The sequence below is a fragment of the Chaetomium tenue genome, assembly GCF_020726465.1.
Source record: "Chaetomium tenue strain MPI-SDFR-AT-0079 chromosome Unknown F5144scaffold_2, whole genome shotgun sequence".
Lineage (NCBI taxonomy): Eukaryota > Fungi > Ascomycota > Sordariomycetes > Sordariales > Chaetomiaceae > Chaetomium > Chaetomium tenue.
Genome location: NW_027117330.1, coordinates 2,945,303 through 2,967,482, shown reverse-complemented (window position 1 = coordinate 2,967,482; position 22,180 = coordinate 2,945,303). Strand labels below are relative to the sequence as shown.

The 22,180-nt window shown below is 57.5% G+C and overlaps 7 protein-coding genes across 7 annotated transcripts; 3 read left to right on the top strand and 4 right to left on the bottom strand.

The window, feature by feature from the left end:
- Positions 1-310: 310 nt before the first annotated feature.
- F5144DRAFT_562569 (P-loop containing nucleoside triphosphate hydrolase protein) lies at positions 311-4,236 on the bottom strand. The gene is given in 7 exon segments (XM_066788329.1): positions 311-764; positions 780-2,256; positions 2,316-3,301; positions 3,340-3,593; positions 3,648-3,797; positions 3,928-4,042; positions 4,060-4,236. 4 exon segments carry the CDS (start codon positions 3,772-3,774, stop codon positions 801-803), a joined length of 2,823 nt encoding a protein of 940 aa, XP_066646663.1. The 5' UTR covers positions 3,775-3,797; positions 3,928-4,042; positions 4,060-4,236; the 3' UTR covers positions 311-764; positions 780-800.
- On the bottom strand, positions 3,648-4,144 carry F5144DRAFT_609972 (uncharacterized protein; the record flags this gene model as incomplete). Its single annotated transcript, XM_066791645.1, has 2 exons — positions 3,648-3,795; positions 3,883-4,144. A coding segment is annotated over one exon (234 nt), but the record flags the coding sequence as incomplete, so codon positions are not given.
- A 1,068-nt stretch (positions 4,237-5,304) lies between the features above and the next one.
- On the bottom strand, positions 5,305-6,008 carry F5144DRAFT_123549 (uncharacterized protein). The gene has a single exon (XM_066782223.1). The coding sequence runs from the start codon at positions 5,876-5,878 to the stop codon at positions 5,405-5,407; it is 474 nt and encodes a 157-aa protein (XP_066646662.1). The 5' UTR covers positions 5,879-6,008; the 3' UTR covers positions 5,305-5,404.
- Positions 6,009-6,438: 430 nt separating this feature from the next.
- F5144DRAFT_627184 (P-loop containing nucleoside triphosphate hydrolase protein) lies at positions 6,439-10,466 on the bottom strand. The gene is made up of 4 exons (XM_066792286.1): positions 10,064-10,466; positions 9,928-9,980; positions 9,429-9,855; positions 6,439-9,392 (listed from the first exon to the last, which is right to left on the bottom strand). The coding sequence occupies exons 1-4, from the start codon at positions 10,295-10,297 to the stop codon at positions 6,876-6,878; spliced, it is 3,231 nt and encodes a 1,076-aa protein (XP_066646661.1). The 5' UTR covers positions 10,298-10,466; the 3' UTR covers positions 6,439-6,875.
- Positions 10,467-10,597: 131 nt separating this feature from the next.
- On the top strand, positions 10,598-12,012 carry F5144DRAFT_123538 (uncharacterized protein). The gene has a single exon (XM_066782222.1). It carries the CDS (start codon positions 10,883-10,885, stop codon positions 11,894-11,896), a length of 1,014 nt encoding a protein of 337 aa, XP_066646660.1. The 5' UTR covers positions 10,598-10,882; the 3' UTR covers positions 11,897-12,012.
- Positions 12,013-13,126: 1,114 nt separating this feature from the next.
- F5144DRAFT_484574 (uncharacterized protein) lies at positions 13,127-14,700 on the top strand (the record flags this gene model as incomplete). Its single annotated transcript, XM_066785451.1, has 3 exons — positions 13,127-13,733; positions 13,782-14,221; positions 14,272-14,700. The coding sequence occupies 3 exons, from the start codon at positions 13,127-13,129 to the stop codon at positions 14,698-14,700; spliced, it is 1,476 nt and encodes a 491-aa protein (XP_066646659.1).
- A 3,522-nt stretch (positions 14,701-18,222) lies between these two features.
- Positions 18,223-21,644, top strand: F5144DRAFT_545203 (P-loop containing nucleoside triphosphate hydrolase protein; the record flags this gene model as incomplete). The annotated part of the gene is made up of 4 exons (XM_066787347.1): positions 18,223-18,456; positions 18,540-18,592; positions 18,665-19,091; positions 19,128-21,644. 4 exons carry the CDS (start codon positions 18,223-18,225, stop codon positions 21,642-21,644), a joined length of 3,231 nt encoding a protein of 1,076 aa, XP_066646658.1.
- Between the last annotated feature and the right edge of the window lie 536 nt (positions 21,645-22,180).

The window sequence follows — 22,180 nt, the reverse complement described above, 5'->3', positions numbered from 1 at the left end:
AATTGAACTTGAAAGAATCGAGTGGGAAATGGGCACATGGTAAATGAGGTGCATATTTCGAACCGCGGGCCCTGGCTGGCGAGCAGGACTTGTTCTCCTTTTGGACAGCTCATTCCTTGTCAGTATATTGGGTCTCATACGCATGGCGCCAGCACCGATACTGGGCGACCTTATTCCTATTGCATCGGCAAGCATCGCCGGGCTCATCTCGTGATCTTCGTGTCGAGTGACGTTCAGGGGCTGAAATGTGGGGCTGTTTACTTGCGTTGCTAGGGCAATTCTCGAACGCCCCAAGGGTCATCAAGTACTGTGAAGTCGTGGTATTGTCAGAACTATCTGAACGCGCTCTTCAGAGCGCATATGTGCCATGCTCATAGACAGCAATATTAGGAGCCATAGTAACAGCAAAGTATTCGTACAAAGTGGTGCGAGGGAAAATTCAACCCCTGCTGACGTCTCTTGGCGATGCCCCTTTTCGTCAACAATCCGATCCACCCACGCCCAAGTCCAGCCAGATACAAATCCCGAAATGTGCGTCGACGAAATCCGTCAGATGAATACACGAGATCTAGCGGCCCATCCAAGGACCACAAACTGGCCAACAGAACCAGCAGGCTGATCAAACCCTGCAGTCCCGATACTCCAACCACAGCCATGGTATCGTACGCCATCCTTAATATCCGACAAGACCGACTGACAGGAAACAAAGAAACAAGTAAAACATAAAAGCGCGGGAGGATTTCCCTCCACATGAAGCGGCACAACGCCACCATCCAGCGCCGCCATATCAAGCGCCGCCATCAAGCATCGCCAAACTGGGTAGCCGAGTAAACGGTCCCAGCAATGCCATTCCCAAGGCCATCCAGCGTCGTCATGCTATCCCCCTGCGACGGACCAAAGCCATTCGTATACTGTGACTGCGACGCCGCAGCCGCCGCCAGCTGCTGCTCATGAGCGCGGCGCTCCAAGTTGACAATGATATCCATCGCACCATCAAGTGTCTCCTTCTCGGCGCGCAGATCGCGGCGCTTTTGTTCAATCTCGGGCCCCTCGGACATCAAGCGCTGCAGCACTGCCTGCGCGGTCGAGCTGCTGGTCAGGCCGAGCTTCTCGTGCAGGTACGTGTCGATGACGGAGGCGACGCGCGGCAGCAGGCCCGACATGACGTGGATGGAGAAGTAATCCACAAAACGCTTGGCGGCCGTGAGGTAGTAGCCGCGGATGTAAGCCGCCACGGCGAGCTCGGGCTCGAAGGGGTCCGGGCCGACGTTCTTGAGCTCCTTGGCCATTTTGGACTCTTCCTGCTTCCGGTCCTCGTCGGTCATGTCCTCCACCTTAGAGACAACGCTGAGCTCCTCGCCGTTGTGCGCGGCGATGCGGAAGTGGTTGCGGTGCCGGACCAGGATGCGCATCTCGGCGTCCTGGTTGCGCTTGAGCGGTTCTTCGTCTTTGGTGAAGAGGCGTTTGGCTTCGAGGTTGTAGATGAAGTCGAGCTGGCCGCGCAGCTCGATGCGGTGGGCTTCGACGAAGGCGCGCATGTGCTCGCGCGACTCTTTGTAGACGGCCCGGTTCTTGAGGTGGGCGAACGCCGCGTCGAGGATTGTGAGGATCTCGGCTTGCAGGAGGGAGAGCGTGTTGTCTACGAATTTGTGCAGGTGCCGGTCCCAGCTCTTGGCGGTTTCCGTGAACAAGGGCTCGTAAACGCTGGCAGATACGAGACCCGGCTGGCCTGGGACTGCGGCACGTCGGATGAGGTGCCGGATATCCATTAGGCTTCTGGACCGGCCGCCTCGGGAAGGCGTCATGACTGGCGTCGAGCTCCGCGCATGGCAAGGCGTTGAGGGGAACATCGGGTTGTCCTGGGCCTCGATCTTGATGACGGCATTCACCTGCCGCTGCCTCTTGGGAGTTTGTGCCATGTCCATGGCGGGGGCCGAGCGTTTCCGCATAGTCGGCGACGGTGCCGTGTCGCCGTCGAGATCGATGACAACTGGGGGCTTTGACAGCTTTGCGTGCTCGCGAACGTTGAATTTGGGCTTCATGTTGAGAATGAGGGCCTTAAATGGTTCGCCATAGCTATCGTCCCAGATGCTCATAAAGTCCTGGTTCATGACCCGGTCTTTGACCCGAACTGTAAACTCCGCAAGGCTTTTCATGATCTCCAGCTCGGGGCTTGGAGGGGGATCGGGGTACATCTTTAGTTGCTTGCGAATGTCGACGAGGCGAGTCTCTACCTTCTCCTTTACTTCCGACAGGCTAGCGCAAGGAAGGTCAGCTACATGCTTGCGGACGGCGGTTTCGAATAATGGACTCACATCTTGGCAAACTCTTCGCCCAGTTTCTCGGACAGGAACACCTTCAGCTTTTCGACGCCGCACTTCTCCTTGAAGTGATCAAATACTTCGGGCCAGTGACCCGTGGCATCCGCGGTACGGTTAAAGAAGCTCTCCTCCATCTTATTCTGCTCCTCCAGGTCGCTACCCTGGCGGGAGGTAATAAAATAGCCGAAACCGGTTTGGTGTGCTTCACCATTGAGCATTCCAAGCCAGCCTGAGGCGGCATAATCATCGCTTGGCAGTAGGTCCGCTTTGGTCATGACGCCGATACACCGGTTCTGGGCCCGCTGGCCTCTAATGATCTTGAGGGCGAGGGAATTCTCTGTATCCTGGTTCATGGGAACCGCGCAGAGGATAATTGCGCTCGGGCGCGAGATGTATTCTCGCGTCAAATTCTGAACGACGCGCTCCAGGAAGATGTCCTCGCTTCGTCTGGCAGTCATGAAAACACCTGGAAGATCGTAGAAATTGAGATCCGCGAGATCCGGACCCTTGACCTCCAAAGCGACAGTGTTCGGCGAGAACTGGGCCTCGGCTCTCTCCTCCTTCTTTTTAACTTGCTCAAGATGTTGCTCCCGGGTGCTGTCGGGTATTTCGCCCTTCAGTTTTGGAATAAAAAACTGATAATGAGTCGAAGGGTTCAAGATGGCGACCTGGGCGCAGCGAAGGACGGTCTCGATCTCCTCGGAGTCGAACTGGTCCCTTACGGTCTTGAACTCGCGCCGTACCTGGCGGCTGGGGTCGAGTTTAGCCCATGGCAGGAACTTGTTGTTGCGTGTGACGTCCCGCTCCGTGAGAGGGTGGTTGGGTGGGCAGAAATCGTAGTCTTGCTTAAGAAACACCCGGCAAGACCACTCATCGGCGCGAGATACCCGGATGTGTATCGGGCATCGTGTGCAGGTCCCGCTGCTGCGGCGCAGACTGAGACCTGCGATGGCCGACATAAGACTTGATTTGCCGGAGGACTGGTCCCCGACGAGAACCAGCTCTGCAAGCTAGCGACATGCTGGATGCCACGGGCTTGGAGTTCCCCCAGCGCGTCGTTGATGTCTTTCAGCTTTTGGCCCATGCCGCGAAGCGCTCGGTTGGCGCCGACTAAGAAGCTTTGGACACTCTGCGAGCCCATGAGGTTGACCTCATGCTCCGACTTGGGGCCGCGCCGCACTTCCATGATAAGGAGGTCATTATCCTCATCATCCGGGCCGTTGGGCGGGCCGGACGCCGTGGTCAGTCGTACACGACGAGTGTCGATGCTGGCTGTGAAGAGTCAGTTGTTTTGCCAGGAAACTTGAGGTCGGGAATGCCACTTACGTGCTGCCGAACGGACTGGACGCCCTCTCCGAACTCGCTCACTAGCCGTTTCAGACGGGGCATCTGGAATGGAGTCCGGAGTTGCCATTGAGCGGACCCTGCCGCTTTCTACTTTGATGCGCGGCATCGCGATTGAAGGTGGATTGATCTAAGGTTGTTAGTCGAATGAAACGAATTGATCAATATGACGGATGGAGATGGAAAGTGTTGTTGCAAGTAACCGGTCACAACTTGCCTGTTTCGGTCGACTTGTGTAATTCGGCTCATCGCTGACTGCCGACGACTGGGTTCAAGAAGGAGAATGGATGCACGGCAATGAAGGTATCCAGAGCCAAAAACAGGAACAAGAAAAGAGGGGTGTATATTAAAGTGAAGGAGGCGATGCTGCTCGCGAGCAACGCTGGGAAAGGTGGAAAGGTTGAATTGGAATGAGGGTCCTGGAAGTGGAAGACTCTGAAGTGAGGGCGAGCAACGATGGAAGGAACCCCAAAGTTTAGTTAATGAGTGACAGCCCGGGAGGCAGCTGTTGATGATTCGACGGCCAGAAGCGCGCAGAAAGCTAAAACTCGTGCTGCACTCCTAACGGAGAAAGCTCGCGATTGGAGCTTGGTTGCGCGGTGCAACGCGTCTGTTGACCGCGTTTCAGGCAAGCACTCTGCATTTCTGCGGGGCACCGTGATTTTGATCGAAGCCGGCTCGCAGGCACCTCATATGGAACTGGTGGGTGTTTGCTTTTGTCATCTTGGTTCTGCTCTCTACACAGTATTTGATACATTTATTCGTCTTTGCAGGGATGTACTTCCAAAAATGGAAAATTGAGCAATTGCTTGGAGTAGTCATCCATCAGAATGACACTCGACCGATCTGATCGCAGTTGCTCTGGTTCCATTTGAAGTTTGTGCTTCGTAGGTAGCTCTTCGATGTCCAAATGCGGGCGACCTCACCACAGGATCTCGGTTCACGTGGGGGGTTGTCAAATTTGAGTTGGTTCTTTGAAGCAGCACATCCCATTGAATGAGGGGCAACACGAAATCCAGCTGTACCTCTGCTACGTAACAGCGCTTCAGGGGACTTGGGCCCCATCTGGCATCGTCGAGAACGGTTGCTCTTCCCTTGCTTCCTTCAACATTGTCCTCGTTATTCCGAACCCTTCAGATTACGGCAGAGCCCAACTTCCCATATTCGCCATGTCGTTGCAGATTCCGCACAGCGAAAACTCCAACGGCGCTGGCGGCGCGACGAAGCCGTGATCCTGGTTAGTGGATGGTGGGGAATTGGGGCAATTCGATTGCTGCCACACCGACTTCGAGTCGGGGTTCGATTTTGAGGATAGATTGTTGACATAATAGTTAGGTCGGAGGCGCATCGCGCGGCACCCGCTTTCGCCCGCTCTTGCTTGACGTTCCCAAGGTATGCGCATGCCTAGATCCAGATCCCTTGCGCTTTGCGACGACGACGGCGACGCTAACCTGACGATCCCAACAGCCCCTCTTCGACGTGGCCGGCCACCCCGTCATCTGGCACTGCTTGACCGCTATCAGCAAGGTTCCCTCCATTCAGGAGGTTTACGTCCATTCGGGTTGCCGTCGGCACAGTCTCTGGAGGGAGCCGGCCATGGCACTCATCGCCTCACTGGTCCAGCACACGCTGGGGCTCAGCCTGACCTCCTCTCCTCATGCCACACATAGTCGTCCCGGCCCCCCCTACCTCGGTCGGGAGCATGGCGTTCTCTCGCTCTATCGCGCCCACCTACGTATCTAGGATACTTGACCACATGCTCTCGGAGGCTCTGGTGACACCACCCCGCCCATGCCGGCCGCTCTCGCCCTGCCAAATTGCTCGTAAACAGCGCTACGCTGAGGCTCGGACTCAGACTCCGGCTGGCCTGGCTTCTGAGATCCAACATCAGTAGAACTCTCCTCCCACCCAGCTTCCTTAGCGGCATCGGCGGCGTTCATCGACTTGCCTTCCTTCTCCAGTTCCTCGTACAGCCTATCGAGCTTGGCCTGGCTGGCAACGAACCCGGCCTGCAGAGCCCGCAGCTTCCGCGATAGTTCTGCCTGGGCGTTGTAGTTTTCGATGAGCTGCTGGCGGATGGGATCCCTACGGGCGCGGTAGTTGGCTTCCCGGGCGACGTCTTCCCGCTCGCGGTGGTTACGCATGGCGGTGAAGTAAGTCTGTTCAATCGCAGGCCACGGATCGATACCTTCCGCTACTGCTGGGAGCTCCATGAGTAAGGCGTCTTCCTGAGGTGACTATTTTTGCTCCTTCGCCGGCGACCCGGGTGTGATCGGCGGCATTGCTACGCGTCCCGTCGAGCCGGGAGGATGGGCCAGCTGTACAAAGGTAGGTAACGGCGGGTCGCTGGAGGGTACTATCACGGCTGTAGTTTCTGGGGCCGAGTCAGTGGGCACGAGGTGCCCTCTCTTGAGCCCGAAAACCGAGGCTCGCCAGCTTGGGACCCGCTGCCGTAGGAGGGGTGTAAAAGAACTAGCGCTCGAGTGAGATTTCCATCGCGCGCCTTGCTGATGTTGAAGTGGAGAACATATCTAAGGTTGTAGGTACAGCTCCGGAAGCATTTGGTGTACAAGCCGGCCATTGGCGCACTGCTAGGACGCTGGGGGGCGAGGGTGGCATTGGAGTACCATTACGCGACGGCATCCATTGGCGAGCGTACGGCGGGGTCGTCAACGACGGTTCTTTGCTTAGCCTGGCTTGCTTGCATACGGTCGCCAAGTAGCTGTTCGGTTGGTTCGGGGTGGTCGGTCAATCGATTAGGGAATATAGACATATGACCACGTTGAGTGAGATTAGTTCCCTATGTTACCTGACAAGCAAGACCATCATACGGCAGCCGGCCTCTGACCTTGACACGGCAAACCCGAGCTGGTCAACCGAACAATGAACTCCTCCTCCGAATAACCACGTCCGAGTCAACCATGTCCGCCGGTAATCAAACATTCACTAGGCGCCCTCGGAACCTGGATACACATTATGGCGCGGCTCTGGAATAGGCTAGACGGAATAGAAAAAGCAGATGAGGACGGCGCCTCCCACATCCCTCCTTAAAGGCGATGTGCCTCGACCGCACCACAGCCAGTTCCGATCCCGAGCAAGTGAACCCGAGCAACCGGACTCAAACAATACCGATATATCCTCCCTGTGCCAATGCCCACGCGCCGAAAAAGAACAAAAAGAAAGAAAGAAATGTAGGCGAGTCGGTCGCCGTTACTTCGTATTGGCCCACACCTCCGTCTCGATGGTGGCGCGGTTCAGCTGCCGCCGGCGAACGACCATCTCGGCCTTATTGTCCGGGTCGAGAAGCAGGGTCAGGTGCGGGGTGAAAAACCCACCCTCGCGGTTGATACGACAGCCAATCTGTAGTTGCTTAGCGACGGTGCCAAGGGGGCCAAGCAGGACGAGGTAATTCGCCCGGGCCAGGTTGAGACCCTCGGCGATGATGCCGACGGTGGTGACTAGGACTTGGGCAGAGGGGGGCTCCGTGGGGTGGTAGCATTCGCGCCGTAGCCGGTCGAGAGAGACGGTGACGAAGGGCTCTATGGCAGCCACGCGGTTGGCCGCGCTCATGCCGCGATCGACCATCTGGACGGGGATGTCGAAGGTGTTGGCGATCCATAAAAACGCCAGGTGGGCGACGAAGGGCGAGTCAGAGTAGACTAGCATCTTCTTGTCGGACACAACGTCGTTCGTACCGTGCGCTGGCTCTCGGTCGGCCAGCATTTTGCGGATCTGTATATCGAGCTGCTCCATCTTGGTGCTGCCGTTGCAGATGTCGCGCCAGAAGGGCCATGCCTTAGATTTGGCCCGGGCCTCCATGATGGTGCCCTTAGTGAAGACGCCCCGGAAGTCCTCGCCGGTGAGGCTCCAATCGCAGTAGGGCGCTTGGCAGTGGAGGCGAGCCAGGGCTGGGAACGTGGCGCACAGCCTGAGCAGGCGGAAGCTGCTGCTAGTGTTGGGGGCGCCGGCACTGATCTGGCGGACGAGGAGCTCGAAGGTGGGCTCGGTACCTCGACGATGTTCTGGCAGCTCCTCCCACCTGGCGTGGCGCTCGTCCAGCAACGCTTGCACCTCATCCTTTGTGGACGAGAAGATGTTCTCGATGCAAGCGGCAAACTGGGGCGGCGGCGGACAATCCACGACGTTGAAAGGGACCATGGGCACGGTTGACAGCGGCGCGCCGGCAAAGATGTCGTCTCGGCGGCGGCGGAGGGTGAAGGTGAGCACGAGGGCGCTGAGGTCGGAGAGGAAGGCCTGCTGCTGCTGCTGATCCGATTCCGATTCCGAGCCGGCGGCGGCGGCGCCGAGGCCGCGGGCGAGCGTCTTGTTGTAATGCGAGGTCAGCCGCTTGAGCGCCTGAAGCGTGGACGTGGCGGGCGGTCGGAGAGGGCTGCTCCAGCCGGCGCCTGGGTGGTTCAGGTGCTCCACCAGCCTCTCGAAGTCCGCCGGGTCCCGGGTCATAGGTGTGCCCGTCAGGGCAAGGAGGTAAGTGGGACTCCGAGCGCGCCACTGCCAACGCCGGATGCGATCCCAGAGCATGGTGGTCTCGCCCTTGATGCAGTGGGCCTCGTCCACGATGATCCTGCCCGGCTGGACGGCGAACTGGACTACAGTGGGCGGCCGGCGGCGGTCGGCGGTGACGGCGAAGGTCGAATCGATACTCTTTACGGCCGACGTGTTGGGAATCAGCAGGATGTACCGAGACTGGCCGGGCTTGGGTTTGAGCCTGGCGCCTTCGTCTTGCAGGCCCGGCTTCTTGCTGCTCGTGGGAGGCCCGCGGGGTAGCTTGGCGATGTCGATGTCGGCGATGAGACTGCGCACAGGCGCGGGATCGTCGGGCAGCGTGAGGAGGATCATGCCGTCGTCGGGGCTGGCGTCCACGAACTTGGAGAACTCATAGGCCCACGATCTCAGGATCAGCTTAGAACCAAACACTACTGTAGGCCCGTGCGAGAGGTCGGCAGCGATCCTGGCGGACCAGCTGCCGGCCTCGCAGGGGCATTGGAACCCGTGAGTGTAGGTTCCCGACGGGCACTTGGTGCGCTCGTCATCGGCTGTGAGGTGCTGGTCAGGGTGTCGGGAGACGTGATCGGCCTGCGCGCGCAGGCGGTGGCTAAGGACGGCGACGGCCAGGGACATGACCGTCTTGCCGAGTCCCATTTCGTCAGCGAGGAGGGCAGTAGCGATACCACGGGCCGCCTTGCTAGCGAACACCCAGAAAAAGGCCCAGAGCTGGTGGAACCGGAGGCCTTTCTTCATGCCCGGAGGGGTATGTGTGAAGCCAGGCTTTAGGACGTCGCTGGGATCGATGCCGAAGAATTTGCACATGTCGCGGCGGACCGCCTCAACGATGCTGGGGTCGATGGGTCCTGGCTCGAACGCCTCTCCGTCCTCGGGCTCAACGAGGTCGGGCTCAGCGAGGTCGGGCTCGCTACCCGAAAGGACGTTCGTAGCATCTCTATCACGTAGATAGGGGTCAAGTTCGTCGTCCGTGAGGAGATCTACGACCTCTACACTAGGTAACACCGGTGCGATAACGTCCTGAGGAGTCTGACCCGAGGGCAGCGCCCAGATACGGATGCTCACGGGCAAGGTAGGGTTGTAGTAGCGGTTGGGGTCGAGAGGGACGCCCGAGGTCTTGAGCTGAGTAAGGAACAGCCGCCATTCGCGCTCGTCGGGGATGAGGGCAAAAGAGGTGCGCCGGTCGGCGTCCGCCGGGGAGATATACTAGATCCGTAGGTCGGAGAGGCCGAACCAAGCCACGAAGCCTTCGAGAGGGTAGCGCGCGGGATCGTCGAGCGGGCGGGTGATGTCATCGCCGCGCACGATGGCGGATAGGGCATCTTCCGGACACTCTCGGGGAGGGCCGAACGCAGATACCCGGACCAAGATGGTGTCGAGGGAGGGAGGGTAGGACCGAGGGGTCGATTTACAAATTAGCATCTGGGCGCAGGCAGACCCAGGGAGCGGGGAGGCGGGCGAGCGAGTCGTGTCCGATGGGGTATGTGGGGTGGGACCCGGGCCAGGCTCAGGAACGCCCGGCCTCTGCCGCTTGGGCGTGCTGTCTTGACTGTGATTCTCGCCAGCCCGCTTAGAACCGCGCGTGCTAGACGTGGTGGTCTCCACGACAGCGGATATAGGTGGTTGAAGTTGTGCACCGTCGCGGCGCTGGGAGGAAGGGTCGGTATAGCTGCACGCGGGTTCATGGTCAGCGCCGGGCGACCCACGAGAACGGGGTCGGCAGATCGGGGGAGAAGCTTACCTAACGTCCATCTCGGCTGCAGCGATCTTTTGGATGCGGCTCGGTGATGGTTCCTGCGGCAGGTTAGGTCTGGCGCCTTAACAGAGGGAAAGAAAAAAAAAAAAAAAAAAAGAAATAAGTGGAAGGGTTGCCGTACCTGGTCTCGCTCGTCGGAATTGGGAAATCGAGGCGGCAGACGCGCACGCGGTTCGCGGGTGTGTTCCGACGTGGTAGAGTCGAATTCTCCCGACCTGCAGAGGATCGGGACTAGCTGCTGGCCGCGCGAACCGACAGCGCACTGGATTTGTGTGGTAGTTTCGATGGTTCGCTCGATCTTAAGATCGAGTATATAGGATTGGACAGGACGAGAAACACACGGAAGGCCGACCATGCAGCGGTGCGGTGTAGGCGAGGGAGAATGACGAGGGAGTTACGAGTTGAGGAATTGTTTGGCAGGGTATCGAGGACGCGTGCGAAGTCCGAAGAACATCTATGTTCCGAAGGGTTCCTACTCATGCACCACGCCACACACGTATCGCAGAAAACAGGCAGGTATGGGACACCTCTAGTTGTTCAGCGGGCTCACCCCAGCGATATCAAATCGCGTAGTGGAATTAGATACTACCAAGCTATATCTATCAGAATATATAAACAGGTAGTCCGCGCATCTAGTAGGGAGACTGGTATAGCCATTTCTATTTTGCAGTTTGTTCGCGCGCGCGCGCCAAGACGTCCAGGCGTTTGCACCTCACAGTGGCTGAAGAGGGCGACGACGGCATCGGCTTCGATCGGCATAAACCAGAGCTCCCTGCCGCGGTGTTCACTGTGGCAAAACGCGTCCCCCCTCCCACCAGCGCGTGTTCCATCGACCACGGCCATCACCAAGATCACACGCGCCCACCCCGTTCCGCATCTTCCTTTCTCCTGCCCGTCAAAGAGCGGGACTGACGCCTGCTGACGACCCCTTGTGGCCAAGATGTCAACCGTCGCTAGCTCAAGCCCCGCTCGCCACAAATCTGCTGTCGTCGCGGTCCGCCCGCCTCGCCTTGCTCTGAACGACATGCCGACCGAGATTGTCGCTGCAATCCTGGGTCTCTTACATGTACCGGGGCCTCACTGCTACTACCGCGACCTCCAAACCACGTGCCTCGTCTCCCGCCGCCTCTCTGACATTTCCCGGCCGCTTCTATACCACACCGTATTGCTCCGGGACGCGAAAAGCCTGTATCACTTGTTCTGGACACTCTGCCGCAGACCCGAGTATGGCTGCTGGGCTCGTTGGTTCGCCTGCAATTTCTTTCTCGAGAACGCGGACAGGACAATCCACAACCTCCTCGTTTCGGACAACGAGACGGTCCGGCACTTTCTTGGCCAAGTATCCATCCTCCGCCCGTACTACCGACCCGACGAACCCCTCTTCAATGAGGTGCTCGGGGAATACGCTCCCTCCCCGGCTGCGGTACGAGGTATACCGGACGTGCTGTTCGGCCTTGTCCTCCGGTCCCTTACCCAGGTCGAGACCCTTGAGCTCTGGCCTCTGTGTGGGCCTGGGGAAGCGTTGTATGAGATAATCAGGGCCACCCAACACATTCCTCGCGAGGAGCCCGGTGTTGCCCCGTTCCAGCAAATTCGTGTTCTCTACGCCCATGGCGATGGGATCCATCCCCGCGACAAGGATAACTTCTTCGCTCCTGATGACTTGTCCGTTACTGCTGACGACTGGGGGCCGCTCCTCGCACTATTTCACCTCGAGACCGCCTTCTGTGGAAAGAGGCTTCTCCTTGCCCACTTAACAGACGAGCAGGAGGAGAAAGATGTCGCGGAACCAAGGTCGAAGAGAAGGAAGGTGGCCAGCACGAGCGACGGCCCAGGCAGCGTCCTGAAGAGCTCCAGCGGATGCGCATCTCTGTCGCCAATTTGCGCGATAATCCCCATATCGCAGCCTACCACTTTCACCGCCACCTGCAACTGTTCACCACGCTCGTCATGAAGCAGAAGTTCAATCTCAGCTGCTGTCAGAATTGAACTTTGATGTCCCACCACTTTCCGAGGCGACCGGGCTTTCCCAGGATTTCAGCTAGTCGAGTATCGCCGAGCAGCAAGCGGCCATACCAGACACCTCATTCAGTGGGATAAAGAGGAGGAAAGGCCAGCAGCTGGCGGACGGGTAGATAAGATTTCCGTTCTACACTCTCTAGGTCAACCTGAGTCACTAGAGCTAGTTAAGCACCCTCGGGTGGGCTGCCATTCCATTCGAGAGTTTTCCGCATTTCCTTCACCACAAGCGCCGTGAAAACTTTTGCCTGGTATAGTATTCGTGGCCCGCCTCCCTCCTGGATGCTTCGGTGAAATCCATCCCAGGCATCCATATATTCACCTGCCAGTTGGTCGGGAAAAGTCAGCCAGACAATCAAAGAAGTCAAGCAGATAACATGTAGAACCCACCCGGTGGCGGTAGCGGCGGCACGGACGCGGACGCTACTGCCGACACATACATTTCGATGTCTTGTTGAACTCTTTCCGCCATCGACGAGAGCCAGCTTTCCAGATACATTTTCCGTGACCCATTCGACGTGCTGGTGCGGCAGTTTCATACTCCGTGCGTCGACCAAGTGCGGTCCATTTATATGAATGAGCCTCCCGCCCGTTGCCGGTGCGTACTTTACACCCTGGAACGCGATTTTCTTCTCCCCGATGTCGCCGTCTACAGAAACAACTCCATTACAGGGCACGTTTCGGCCTTACTTCGAGGTAATCCCCAATCGTCGAGGGTGGAAGTGGGAGAGGGCGCCCGCGGTTTGCTAAGCCGGGTGTATGGCAATGGTGAGGAGTGTGCCGTAAGGTTAGGCAGTAATACTAACCAGACACCGGGCACTCGGTCGAGTTAGTCCATCCTCTCCCAACTGGCTCCATCGGTACACCTCAGAATCTCTGCGGAGTAGTATTTCAAAATGAGGCGACTGTGCGTAAAATCCACTCGCTCCCTCGCCCTCCTTCCGTCCTCTCTATCACACAATTTACCGCTAGTGAAACTACTTTTGGCACGCCCATTAGGGCTTTGGTTGCTTTTCACACACGAAACCCGATATTTTTCCATATCCCCAGCCCGAATTTTAGCCTTTCCCGGAGTGCGCCGTCTCTTCAATAACCAATTCCCACTTCCCTCGTCTTCCACTCGTTCTCTCCTCTCATAATTCAACTTCGGTGGGCAACAGTCACGATGCAGGCCCGTTCGTTAATTCTAGCACTTTTGGTGCTCTGCATCAACGGATTTACTTGGGGAAATGGGAGAAGTGGCCGGGCTGGTAAGTTGAGTGAGACCTATGAGGATGCGGCTAACACTTATTTTGTGGTAGTACCAACCTTAGACAAGCCAGATGAGCTGCCGCCGAGCTCCCGTCTACCTAATATTTATGCCATTGCGCTCACCGAGCTTCAGGAACTAGAGTTACATCCTCTCTGCCACCGCGTGGCGGCGCGGCTGTTGGTGAACAACTGCGAACTAGTGGACGGCAAGGACGAAGCCACAATCCTCACTGACAGCGGACAAAAGGTGCGCGACTTTGTCGACTCGTACGCAGCTAGTCTGGCCATTTGCGATCTTGAGAGAGGCAACTTTGCGATTCCGGCGGAGTGCGCAAAATTCCGGGAGCCGTCGCTTAGTCAAATCGCCATCAGGAACGAACCCCAGCTGCATGTGAGCTCGGGAGAGATTGGGCTATGTCTCGCAGCTCTGGCTGCATCAGACGCGGCTTGGAATACCTGGGTCAGCTATCGCCACAAGGCGCTACGCTTTTGCGAGGCTGCGAGGGCGGACCATGAGAAGGGTTAGTGCTGTTGACCCAAGCGACTAAACGCCACTAATACTATCGCAGCAAAAAACATTTTGCTTTACCAGCGACTAACACAGGTTATCGCTCGGCTTACCGATAGTGTCGAGGCCGAGCTACAGCAGCGGCTAAATGATCTTGATAGCCGCGCCCGCCAGTCAGTGGAAAGACTCGAGCAGCTCACGCCACAAATCGGGCGATTGAGTAAAGAACTGGCAAAATTGGAAAGCTACCTCCTGGGAGACCTGGGCCTGGCACTAAGACAGTCCTCGAAGTCCATCAACGATGGGCTCCAACACGCCGACAACCTGCAGAAGTTGTTGAGAATGTTGCTGGCAAATGTTCTGGAGAGTAATTCTCAACTAGCCTTGGCGTATGAGCAATCTCTACAGCGCGCATCTCAAAGAGTTAACGACGACATGGGGGCTCTGGTAGCCGTGTTGTCTATAGCCATGACGTCCTCCAGTTCTCTACAGAAGCAGATAGTAAGCTATAACAACCCTCAACCCTAGGCTCGCCCGCTCACTCTCCCAAGCAACTGTCAGACAAACAGGCATCCGTGCTCGCCCAACGGCAGGAAACCCTCCACCACGGCATGGACCGGTTGGCTATAGCGACTGAGACGCTGTCCGAAAAGTTTGAAGATCACTCAAGTATGCTTAAACAAGTAAGCAACATCACCAACGATATTCTCGATACCTTGGAAGAAACTGCTGTCGCGGCATCTTCTGTCAACGAATCTTTTAGCCGCGCGACGACTCTGCGCCGGTGGCCTTTCGCTATTTTTCCCACAGCTACTCTTGTCCTAGGATCATATGGGCTTCCACCATCGATCCTTCGAAATCTCGCCCTGTTGGCGCTTGGCGGGCTGGTCGGCTTCGTAGTCTCGTCTTACGATCAACTCACGACCCAATTATTTGGTGCTTTGCAAGCTACGGCAAACATCACAGCATCTTCGCTCTGATGGACGATGTGGAGATTAGAAGGGGCTTAGCATTGCCACTCAAGCCTTCCCGAGGAGTGTGGGGCACACGGGACTGGGTATACTCCATGGACATCCTTCTTTCCTACAACAAGAGGGACCGTGTCGCGCAACGGCACGCCAAAGGAAGCCTGGAGGAACATCCTGGTGCAGGTAGCCCACATAGCGGTATCAAAATTCCGTCGTACAATTGATATTAGGGAAAGGGCAATTGTCTACTTGATCAAATCAATGTCGGGTTTAGTCGTATAGGTGCAGAGCTTGGTTCCTTCCTCTTCTTTGTTGGGGTACTGCTACTCGAAGCGAGTTGAGCGTCCAAAAATTCCTCTGTGTCCGAACTATCGTTCAAGCCATCACCATCTAGGTCATCGACGGTTAGATAGAAGGCGGCGATGCGTACCTGAAGATGGAATTGTGAGCATCGGGTTGGGGTTAGCCATGATTGACTCCAGCGGCGCTTTACGGCTAACCGCCGAGATAGAAGATTTAATCTCAGGTAACGAAGTGGGGTTTCGAGCACGGTTTGATGACGAGAACGGGTTTCTTGTCATGAATGACCATAAGGGCGGCCAGGGAGGCTGCAGGCGGAGGCGCGGGACGCGCCGACAGCCAATCGCTTAAGGACCCAATCGAAGGGGAATCACTGCCAAGAAGGGATTATCACTAGTGAAGTAAGGACCTCACTGGTGATAATGACGGTTCACCAGCGACATGGGAATGTCACCAGTGAACACCTTGGGTGGACGGTGATAACAGTATGTATATAGTCACTCGTCCTGGAGAGCTCTGGGAGTTCTCCAGTTAGCAATCACAACTACAGTTCGCTACAAGCTCGCAAGCCTACTGTTGAGACAAGTCTATTGTTGTGCACCCTTTGGCTGCACCGAACCTAAGCATCCTCGAGAGATTACCTTCAACGAAGCTGAACCCTAACAGGATAGGATCCTGAAGTAGGTTCGTCACATTTCTGCTTGTGACTCCTCCGGGGCCAGCTAGTCGTGGTGTCTTACTGTGTAGGTGACTTGTCGACGGTTCGATGATTTTGGTGTGGGGCTATCGTTGGTAGACAAGGAGTTCTGCTGAATTACTTGTAACTCCCAGTTGTCGGCGAGAATTGCCAGGATTCGAACGCTGGAGTCGATTAGCTGAGGTCCTCGGATTAGGTCGCGGTCTAGGAACCCCAGGAGTCGACCACTGCACGCGATCCACGCGGGGAAGAGACTGAGGACGTGGCTGATAAAGACTTCGGTGTTCGTCAAACTCGGGTCTTACTAGCAGCCATATCCACAAATCCTGCCACTCAGCTGCCACGTACGGAACTGTCTCCAGCGGTCCCATTGCCTGGATAGACGAACGGGAAGGGTTTTTATTCCGGGTTGTGATTTGGAACAGGTAACGTGGTCCACCCCCAAGCGGCGCACACCCCCAAGCGGCGCATCTTTTTACGCGACACACCTTCCTATCTTCTACACAACTTTTCTCCCCAACCAAAAATGGCAATCCCTTCTAAAGAAAGCCAGATAATCTTGGCGATTGAAGCCATCCGGCAAGATAAAAAGCTTAGCCGTCGGAAAGCCACGACAATCTACAATGTGCCTGAAAGTACTCTCCGCTACAGAATGAACGGACGAACGCCAAAGCTAGAGTCGCGTCCTGCAGCCCATAGATTGACAATCACCGAGGAAGAAGCAGTTGTCCATTACATACTAGACCTAGGTACGCGAGGATTTCCGCCCCAATACGCTGGTGTTGAAGATATGGCCAATTTGCTACTCGCGCAACGCGACGGCGGACGTGTCGGTAAGCACTGGGCCGAAAAGTTCGTCAAGCGACAACCAGAAATCAAGACGCGTTTCAATCGCGCATACGACTTCCAGAGAGCCCTCTGCGAAGATCCAGAGCTTATTGGCGCGTGGTTCAAGCTTGCGCACAACATGAGAGCGAAGTACGGCATCCACGAGTGCGACCTCTACAACTTCGACGAGACCGGCTTTATGATGGGCGTTATCTGCGCGTCTATGGTAGTGACACGCGCTGATCGACGTGGAAGGGGCAAGGCAGTTCAGCCTGGCAATAGGGAATGGGCAACGGCGATTGAGTGCATCAATGGCGAAGGGTGGTGCCTCCCGCCATTTCTGATCGTGCAAGGCATGTACCACCTCGCAAACTGGTACACAGAGAGCAACCTTCCGCTCGACTGGGCTATCAAACCAACTTCCAATGGGTGGACCGACAACGAGACCGGCCTAGAATGGATCAAACACTTTGATAAGCACACAAAGTCTCGTACGAAGGGTGTGTATCGGATGATTGTGCTTGATGGGCATGAGAGTCACCTGTCGGCCGAATTCGAAGCCTTTTGCAAGCAGAACAACATTGTCACCATCAGCCTGCCGGCTCACTCATCCCATATAACCCAGCCACTCGATGTTGGGTGTTTTAGTGTCCTGAAAACGGCGTACGGTCGGCAAATCGAGCACTTCGTCAGAGCGCATATCAACCACATCACCAAGGTCGAGTTCTTCCTCGCCTTCAAAGCCGCCCACTTTTCCGCCATGACCGAGAGCAACAACAAAGGGGGTTTCAGAGGTGCAGGTCTAGTACCTTTTGACCCCGATTCAGTGATATCCAAGCTGGATGTCAAGTTACGGATGCCAACACCAACTGGTCCCCCCTCCGCCGCTGCCGATCCTTGGTCCTCCCAGACGCCACGGAACCCAACAGAGGCTGTCTCGCAATCCGAGTACATCAAAAGTCGGATTGCCCGTCACCAGGGAAGCTCGCCGACGCAAATTCTCACTGCTGTCGACCAGCTTGCGAAGGGGACGCAGGCGTTGGCGCACTCGGTTGCCCTAATGACGGGTGAGATACGTACCTTACAGAAGGCAAATGAGGCACTGAGCAAGCGGCGAAGGGCCAAAAAAACACGTGTGCGTCTTGGAGGATCACTTACTGTAGGAGATGCACATGATCTATTAGCCCAGAGAGAGGTGCAGGAACAGGTAGAGCGTGAAACGCGGGAAAATGGTGGTCGGCGGGGTCGAACAGAGACGGCTCCACGGCGTTGTAGCAAGTGTGGAAAGCCTGGGCACAATGCGCGCACGTGTCAGGGAGATGTGGTAATGTCTGATGTATATAACTCTGTATAGTTTCGGTGTATTATAGGCGTTGTGGTGGTGTAATTAATGTTTCTTGTCGTGTAATTATGGAAAAGTGCGCCGCTTGGGGGTGTGCGCCGCTTGGGGGTGTGCGCCGCTTGGGGGTGTGCGCCGCTTGGGGGTGTGCGCCGCTTGGGGGTGGACCACGTTAATGATCTTCGTAGATGACAAGTCCTTTCCCATACCTGCCTGTTTTCTGCGATACGTGTGTGGCGTGGTGCATGAGTAGGAACCCTTCGGAACATAGATGTTCTTCGGACTTCGCACGCGTCCTCGATACCCTGCCAAACAATTCCTCAACTCGTAACTCCCTCGTCATTCTCCCTCGCCTACACCGCACCGCTGCATGGTCGGCCTTCCGTGTGTTTCTCGTCCTGTCCAATCCTATATACTCGATCTTAAGATCGAGCGAACCATCGAAACTACCACACAAATCCAGTGCGCTGTCGGTTCGCGCGGCCAGCAGCTAGTCCCGATCCTCTGCAGGTCGGGAGAATTCGACTCTACCACGTCGGAACACACCCGCGAACCGCGTGCGCGTCTGCCGCCTCGATTTCCCAATTCCGACGAGCGAGACCAGGTACGGCAACCCTTCCACTTATTTCTTTTTTTTTTTTTTTTTTTCTTTCCCTCTGTTAAGGCGCCAGACCTAACCTGCCGCAGGAACCATCACCGAGCCGCATCCAAAAGATCGCTGCAGCCGAGATGGACGTTAGGTAAGCTTCTCCCCCGATCTGCCGACCCCGTTCTCGTGGGTCGCCCGGCGCTGACCATGAACCCGCGTGCAGCTATACCGACCCTTCCTCCCAGCGCCGCGACGGTGCACAACTTCAACCACCTATATCCGCTGTCGTGGAGACCACCACGTCTAGCACGCGCGGTTCTAAGCGGGCTGGCGAGAATCACAGTCAAGACAGCACGCCCAAGCGGCAGAGGCCGGGCGTTCCTGAGCCTGGCCCGGGTCCCACCCCACATACCCCATCGGACACGACTCGCTCGCCCGCCTCCCCGCTCCCTGGGTCTGCCTGCGCCCAGATGCTAATTTGTAAATCGACCCCTCGGTCCTACCCTCCCTCCCTCGACACCATCTTGGTCCGGGTATCTGCGTTCGGCCCTCCCCGAGAGTGTCCGGAAGATGCCCTATCCGCCATCGTGCGCGGCGATGACATCACCCGCCCGCTCGACGATCCCGCGCGCTACCCTCTCGAAGGCTTCGTGGCTTGGTTCGGCCTCTCCGACCTACGGATCTAGTATATCTCCCCGGCGGACGCCGACCGGCGCACCTCTTTTGCCCTCATCCCCGACGAGCGCGAATGGCGGCTGTTCCTTACTCAGCTCAAGACCTCGGGCGTCCCTCTCGACCCCAACCGCTACTACAACCCTACCTTGCCCGTGAGCATCCGTATCTGGGCGCTGCCCTCGGGTCAGACTCCTCAGGACGTTATCGCACCGGTGTTACCTAGTGTAGAGGTCGTAGATCTCCTCACGGACGACGAACTTGACCCCTATCTACGTGATAGAGATGCTACGAACGTCCTTTCGGGTAGCGAGCCCGACCTCGCTGAGCCCGACCTCGTTGAGCCCGAGGACGGAGAGGCGTTCGAGCCAGGACCCATCGACCCCAGCATCGTTGAGGCGGTCCGCCGCGACATGTGCAAATTCTTCGGCATCGATCCCAGCGACGTCCTAAAGCCTGGCTTCACACATACCCCTCCGGGCATGAAGAAAGGCCTCCGGTTCCACCAGCTCTGGGCCTTTTTCTGGGTGTTCGCTAGCAAGGCGGCCCGTGGTATCGCTACTGCCCTCCTCGCTGACGAAATGGGACTCGGCAAGACGGTCATGTCCCTGGCCGTCGCCGTCCTTAGCCACCGCCTGCGCGCGCAGGCCGATCACGTCTCCCGACACCCTGACCAGCACCTCACAGCCGATGACGAGCGCACCAAGTGCCCGTCGGGAACCTACACTCACGGGTTCCAATGCCCCTGCGAGGCCGGCAGCTGGTCCGCCAGGATCGCTGCCGACCTCTCGCACGGGCCTACAGTAGTGTTTGGTTCTAAGCTGATCCTGAGATCGTGGGCCTATGAGTTCTCCAAGTTCGTGGACGCCAGCCCCGACGACGGCATGATCCTCCTCACGCTGCCCGACGATCCCGCGCCTGTGCGCAGTCTCATCGCCGACATCGACATCGCCAAGCTACCCCGCGGGCCTCCCACGAGCAGCAAGAAGCCGGGCCTGCAAGACGAAGGCGCCAGGCTCAAACCCAAGCCCGGCCAGTCTCGGTACATCCTGCTGATTCCCAACACGTCGGCCGTAAAGAGTATCGATTCGACCTTCGCCGTCACCGCCGACCGCCGCCGGCCGCCCACTGTAGTCCAGTTCGCCGTCCAGCCGGGCAGGATCATCGTGGACGAGGCCCACTGCATCAAGGGCGAGACCACCATGCTCTGGGATCGCATCCGGCGTTGGCAGTGGCGCGCTCGGAGTCCCACTTACCTCCTTGCCCTGACGGGCACACCTATGACCCGGGACCCGGCGGACTTCGAGAGGCTGGTGGAGCACCTGAACCACCCAGGCGCCGGCTGGAGCAGCCCTCTCCGACCGCCCGCCACGTCCACGCTTCAGGCGCTCAAGCGGCTGACCTCGCATTACAACAAGACGCTCGCCCGCGGCCTCGGCGCCGCCGCCGCCGGCTCGGAATCGGAATCGGATCAGCAGCAGCAGCAGGCCTTCCTCTCCGACCTCAGCGCCCTCGTGCTCACCTTCACCCTCCGCCGCCGCCGAGACGACATCTTTGCCGGCGCGCCGCTGTCAACCGTGCCCATGGTCCCTTTCAACGTCGTGGATTGTCCGCCGCCGCCCCAGTTTGCCGCTTGCATCGAGAACATCTTCTCGTCCACAAAGGATGAGGTGCAAGCGTTGCTGGACGAGCGCCACGCCAGGTGGGAGGAGCTGCCAGAACATCGTCGAGGTACCGAGCCCACCTTCGAGCTCCTCGTCCGCCAGATCAGTGCCGGCGCCCCCAACACTAGCAGCAGCTTCCGCCTGCTCAGGCTGTGCGCCACGTTCCCAGCCCTGGCTCGCCTCCACTGCCAAGCGCCCTACTGCGATTGGAGCCTCACCGGCGAGGACTTCCGGGGCGTCTTCACTAAGGGCACCATCATGGAGGCCCGGGCCAAATCTAAGGCATGGCCCTTCTGGCGCGACATCTGCAACGGCAGCACCAAGATGGAGCAGCTCGATATACAGATCCGCAAAATGCTGGCCGACCGAGAGCCAGCGCACGGTACGAACGACGTTGTGTCCGACAAGAAGATGCTAGTCTACTCTGACTCGCCCTTCGTCGCCCACCTGGCGTTTTTATGGATCGCCAACACCTTCGACATCCCCGTCCAGATGGTCGATCGCGGCATGAGCGCGGCCAACCGCGTGGCTGCCATAGAGCCCTTCGTCACCGTCTCTCTCGACCGGCTACGGCGCGAATGCTACCACCCCACGGAGCCCCCCTCTGCCCAAGTCCTAGTCACCACCGTCGGCATCATCGCCGAGGGTCTCAACCTGGCCCGGGCGAATTACCTCGTCCTGCTTGGCCCCCTTGGCACCGTCGCTAAGCAACTACAGATTGGCTGTCGTATCAACCGCGAGGGTGGGTTTTTCACCCCGCACCTGACCCTGCTTCTCGACCCGGACAATAAGGCCGAGATGGTCGTTCGCCGGCGGCAGCTGAACCGCGCCACCATCGAGACGGAGGTGTGGGCCAATACGAAGTAACGGCGACCGACTCGCCTACATTTCTTTCTTTCTTTTTGTTCTTTTTCGGCGCGTGGGCATTGGCACAGGGAGGATATATCGGTATTGTTTGAGTCCGGTTGCTCGGGTTCACTTGCTCGGGATCGGAACTGGCTGTGGTGCGGTCGAGGCACATCGCCTTTAAGGAGGGATGTGGGAGGCGCCGTCCTCATCTGCTTTTTCTATTCCGTCTAGCCTATTCCAGAGCCGCGCCATAATGTGTATCCAGGTTCCGAGGGCGCCTAGTGAATGTTTGATTACCGGCGGACATGGTTGACTCGGACGTGGTTATTCGGAGGAGGAGTTCATTGTTCGGTTGACCAGCTCGGGTTTGCCGTGTCAAGGTCAGAGGCCGGCTGCCGTATGATGGTCTTGCTTGTCAGGTAACATAGGGAACTAATCTCACTCAACGTGGTCATTGCATATGTCAGTGCTGTATGGTCGCGGGCTTATCGGACACCACGAGTGGCTCATTCGCCGGTAAGAAATTTGGATGCTTATTGCGTAGCTCGCATATT

Excerpts from the sequence above, each read along its gene's own strand:
- F5144DRAFT_123538 (XM_066782222.1), top strand. The coding sequence starts at position 10,883 with ATGTCAACCGTCGCTAGCTCAAGCCCCGCTCGCCACAAATCTGCTGTC.
- F5144DRAFT_123549 (XM_066782223.1), bottom strand. The coding sequence starts at position 5,878 with ATGGAGCTCCCAGCAGTAGCGGAAGGTATCGATCCGTGGCCTGCGATT.
- F5144DRAFT_562569 (XM_066788329.1), bottom strand. The coding sequence starts at position 3,774 with ATGCCGCGCATCAAAGTAGAAAGCGGCAGGGTCCGCTCAATGGCAACT. Across the intron at positions 3,594-3,647 it reads TCCAGTCCGTTCGGCAGCAC|CCAGCATCGACACTCGTCGT; the intron begins GTAAGTGGCATT and ends GACTCTTCACAG. Across the intron at positions 2,257-2,315 it reads GGCGAAGAGTTTGCCAAGAT|CCTGTCGGAAGTAAAGGAGA; the intron begins GTGAGTCCATTA and ends TCCTTGCGCTAG.
- F5144DRAFT_627184 (XM_066792286.1), bottom strand. The coding sequence starts at position 10,297 with ATGGTCGGCCTTCCGTGTGTTTCTCGTCCTGTCCAATCCTATATACTC. Across the intron at positions 9,981-10,063 it reads ATTCCGACGAGCGAGACCAG|GAACCATCACCGAGCCGCAT; the intron begins GTACGGCAACCC and ends AACCTGCCGCAG. Across the intron at positions 9,393-9,428 it reads GCTACCCTCTCGAAGGCTTC|TATATCTCCCCGGCGGACGC; the intron begins GTGGCTTGGTTC and ends CTACGGATCTAG.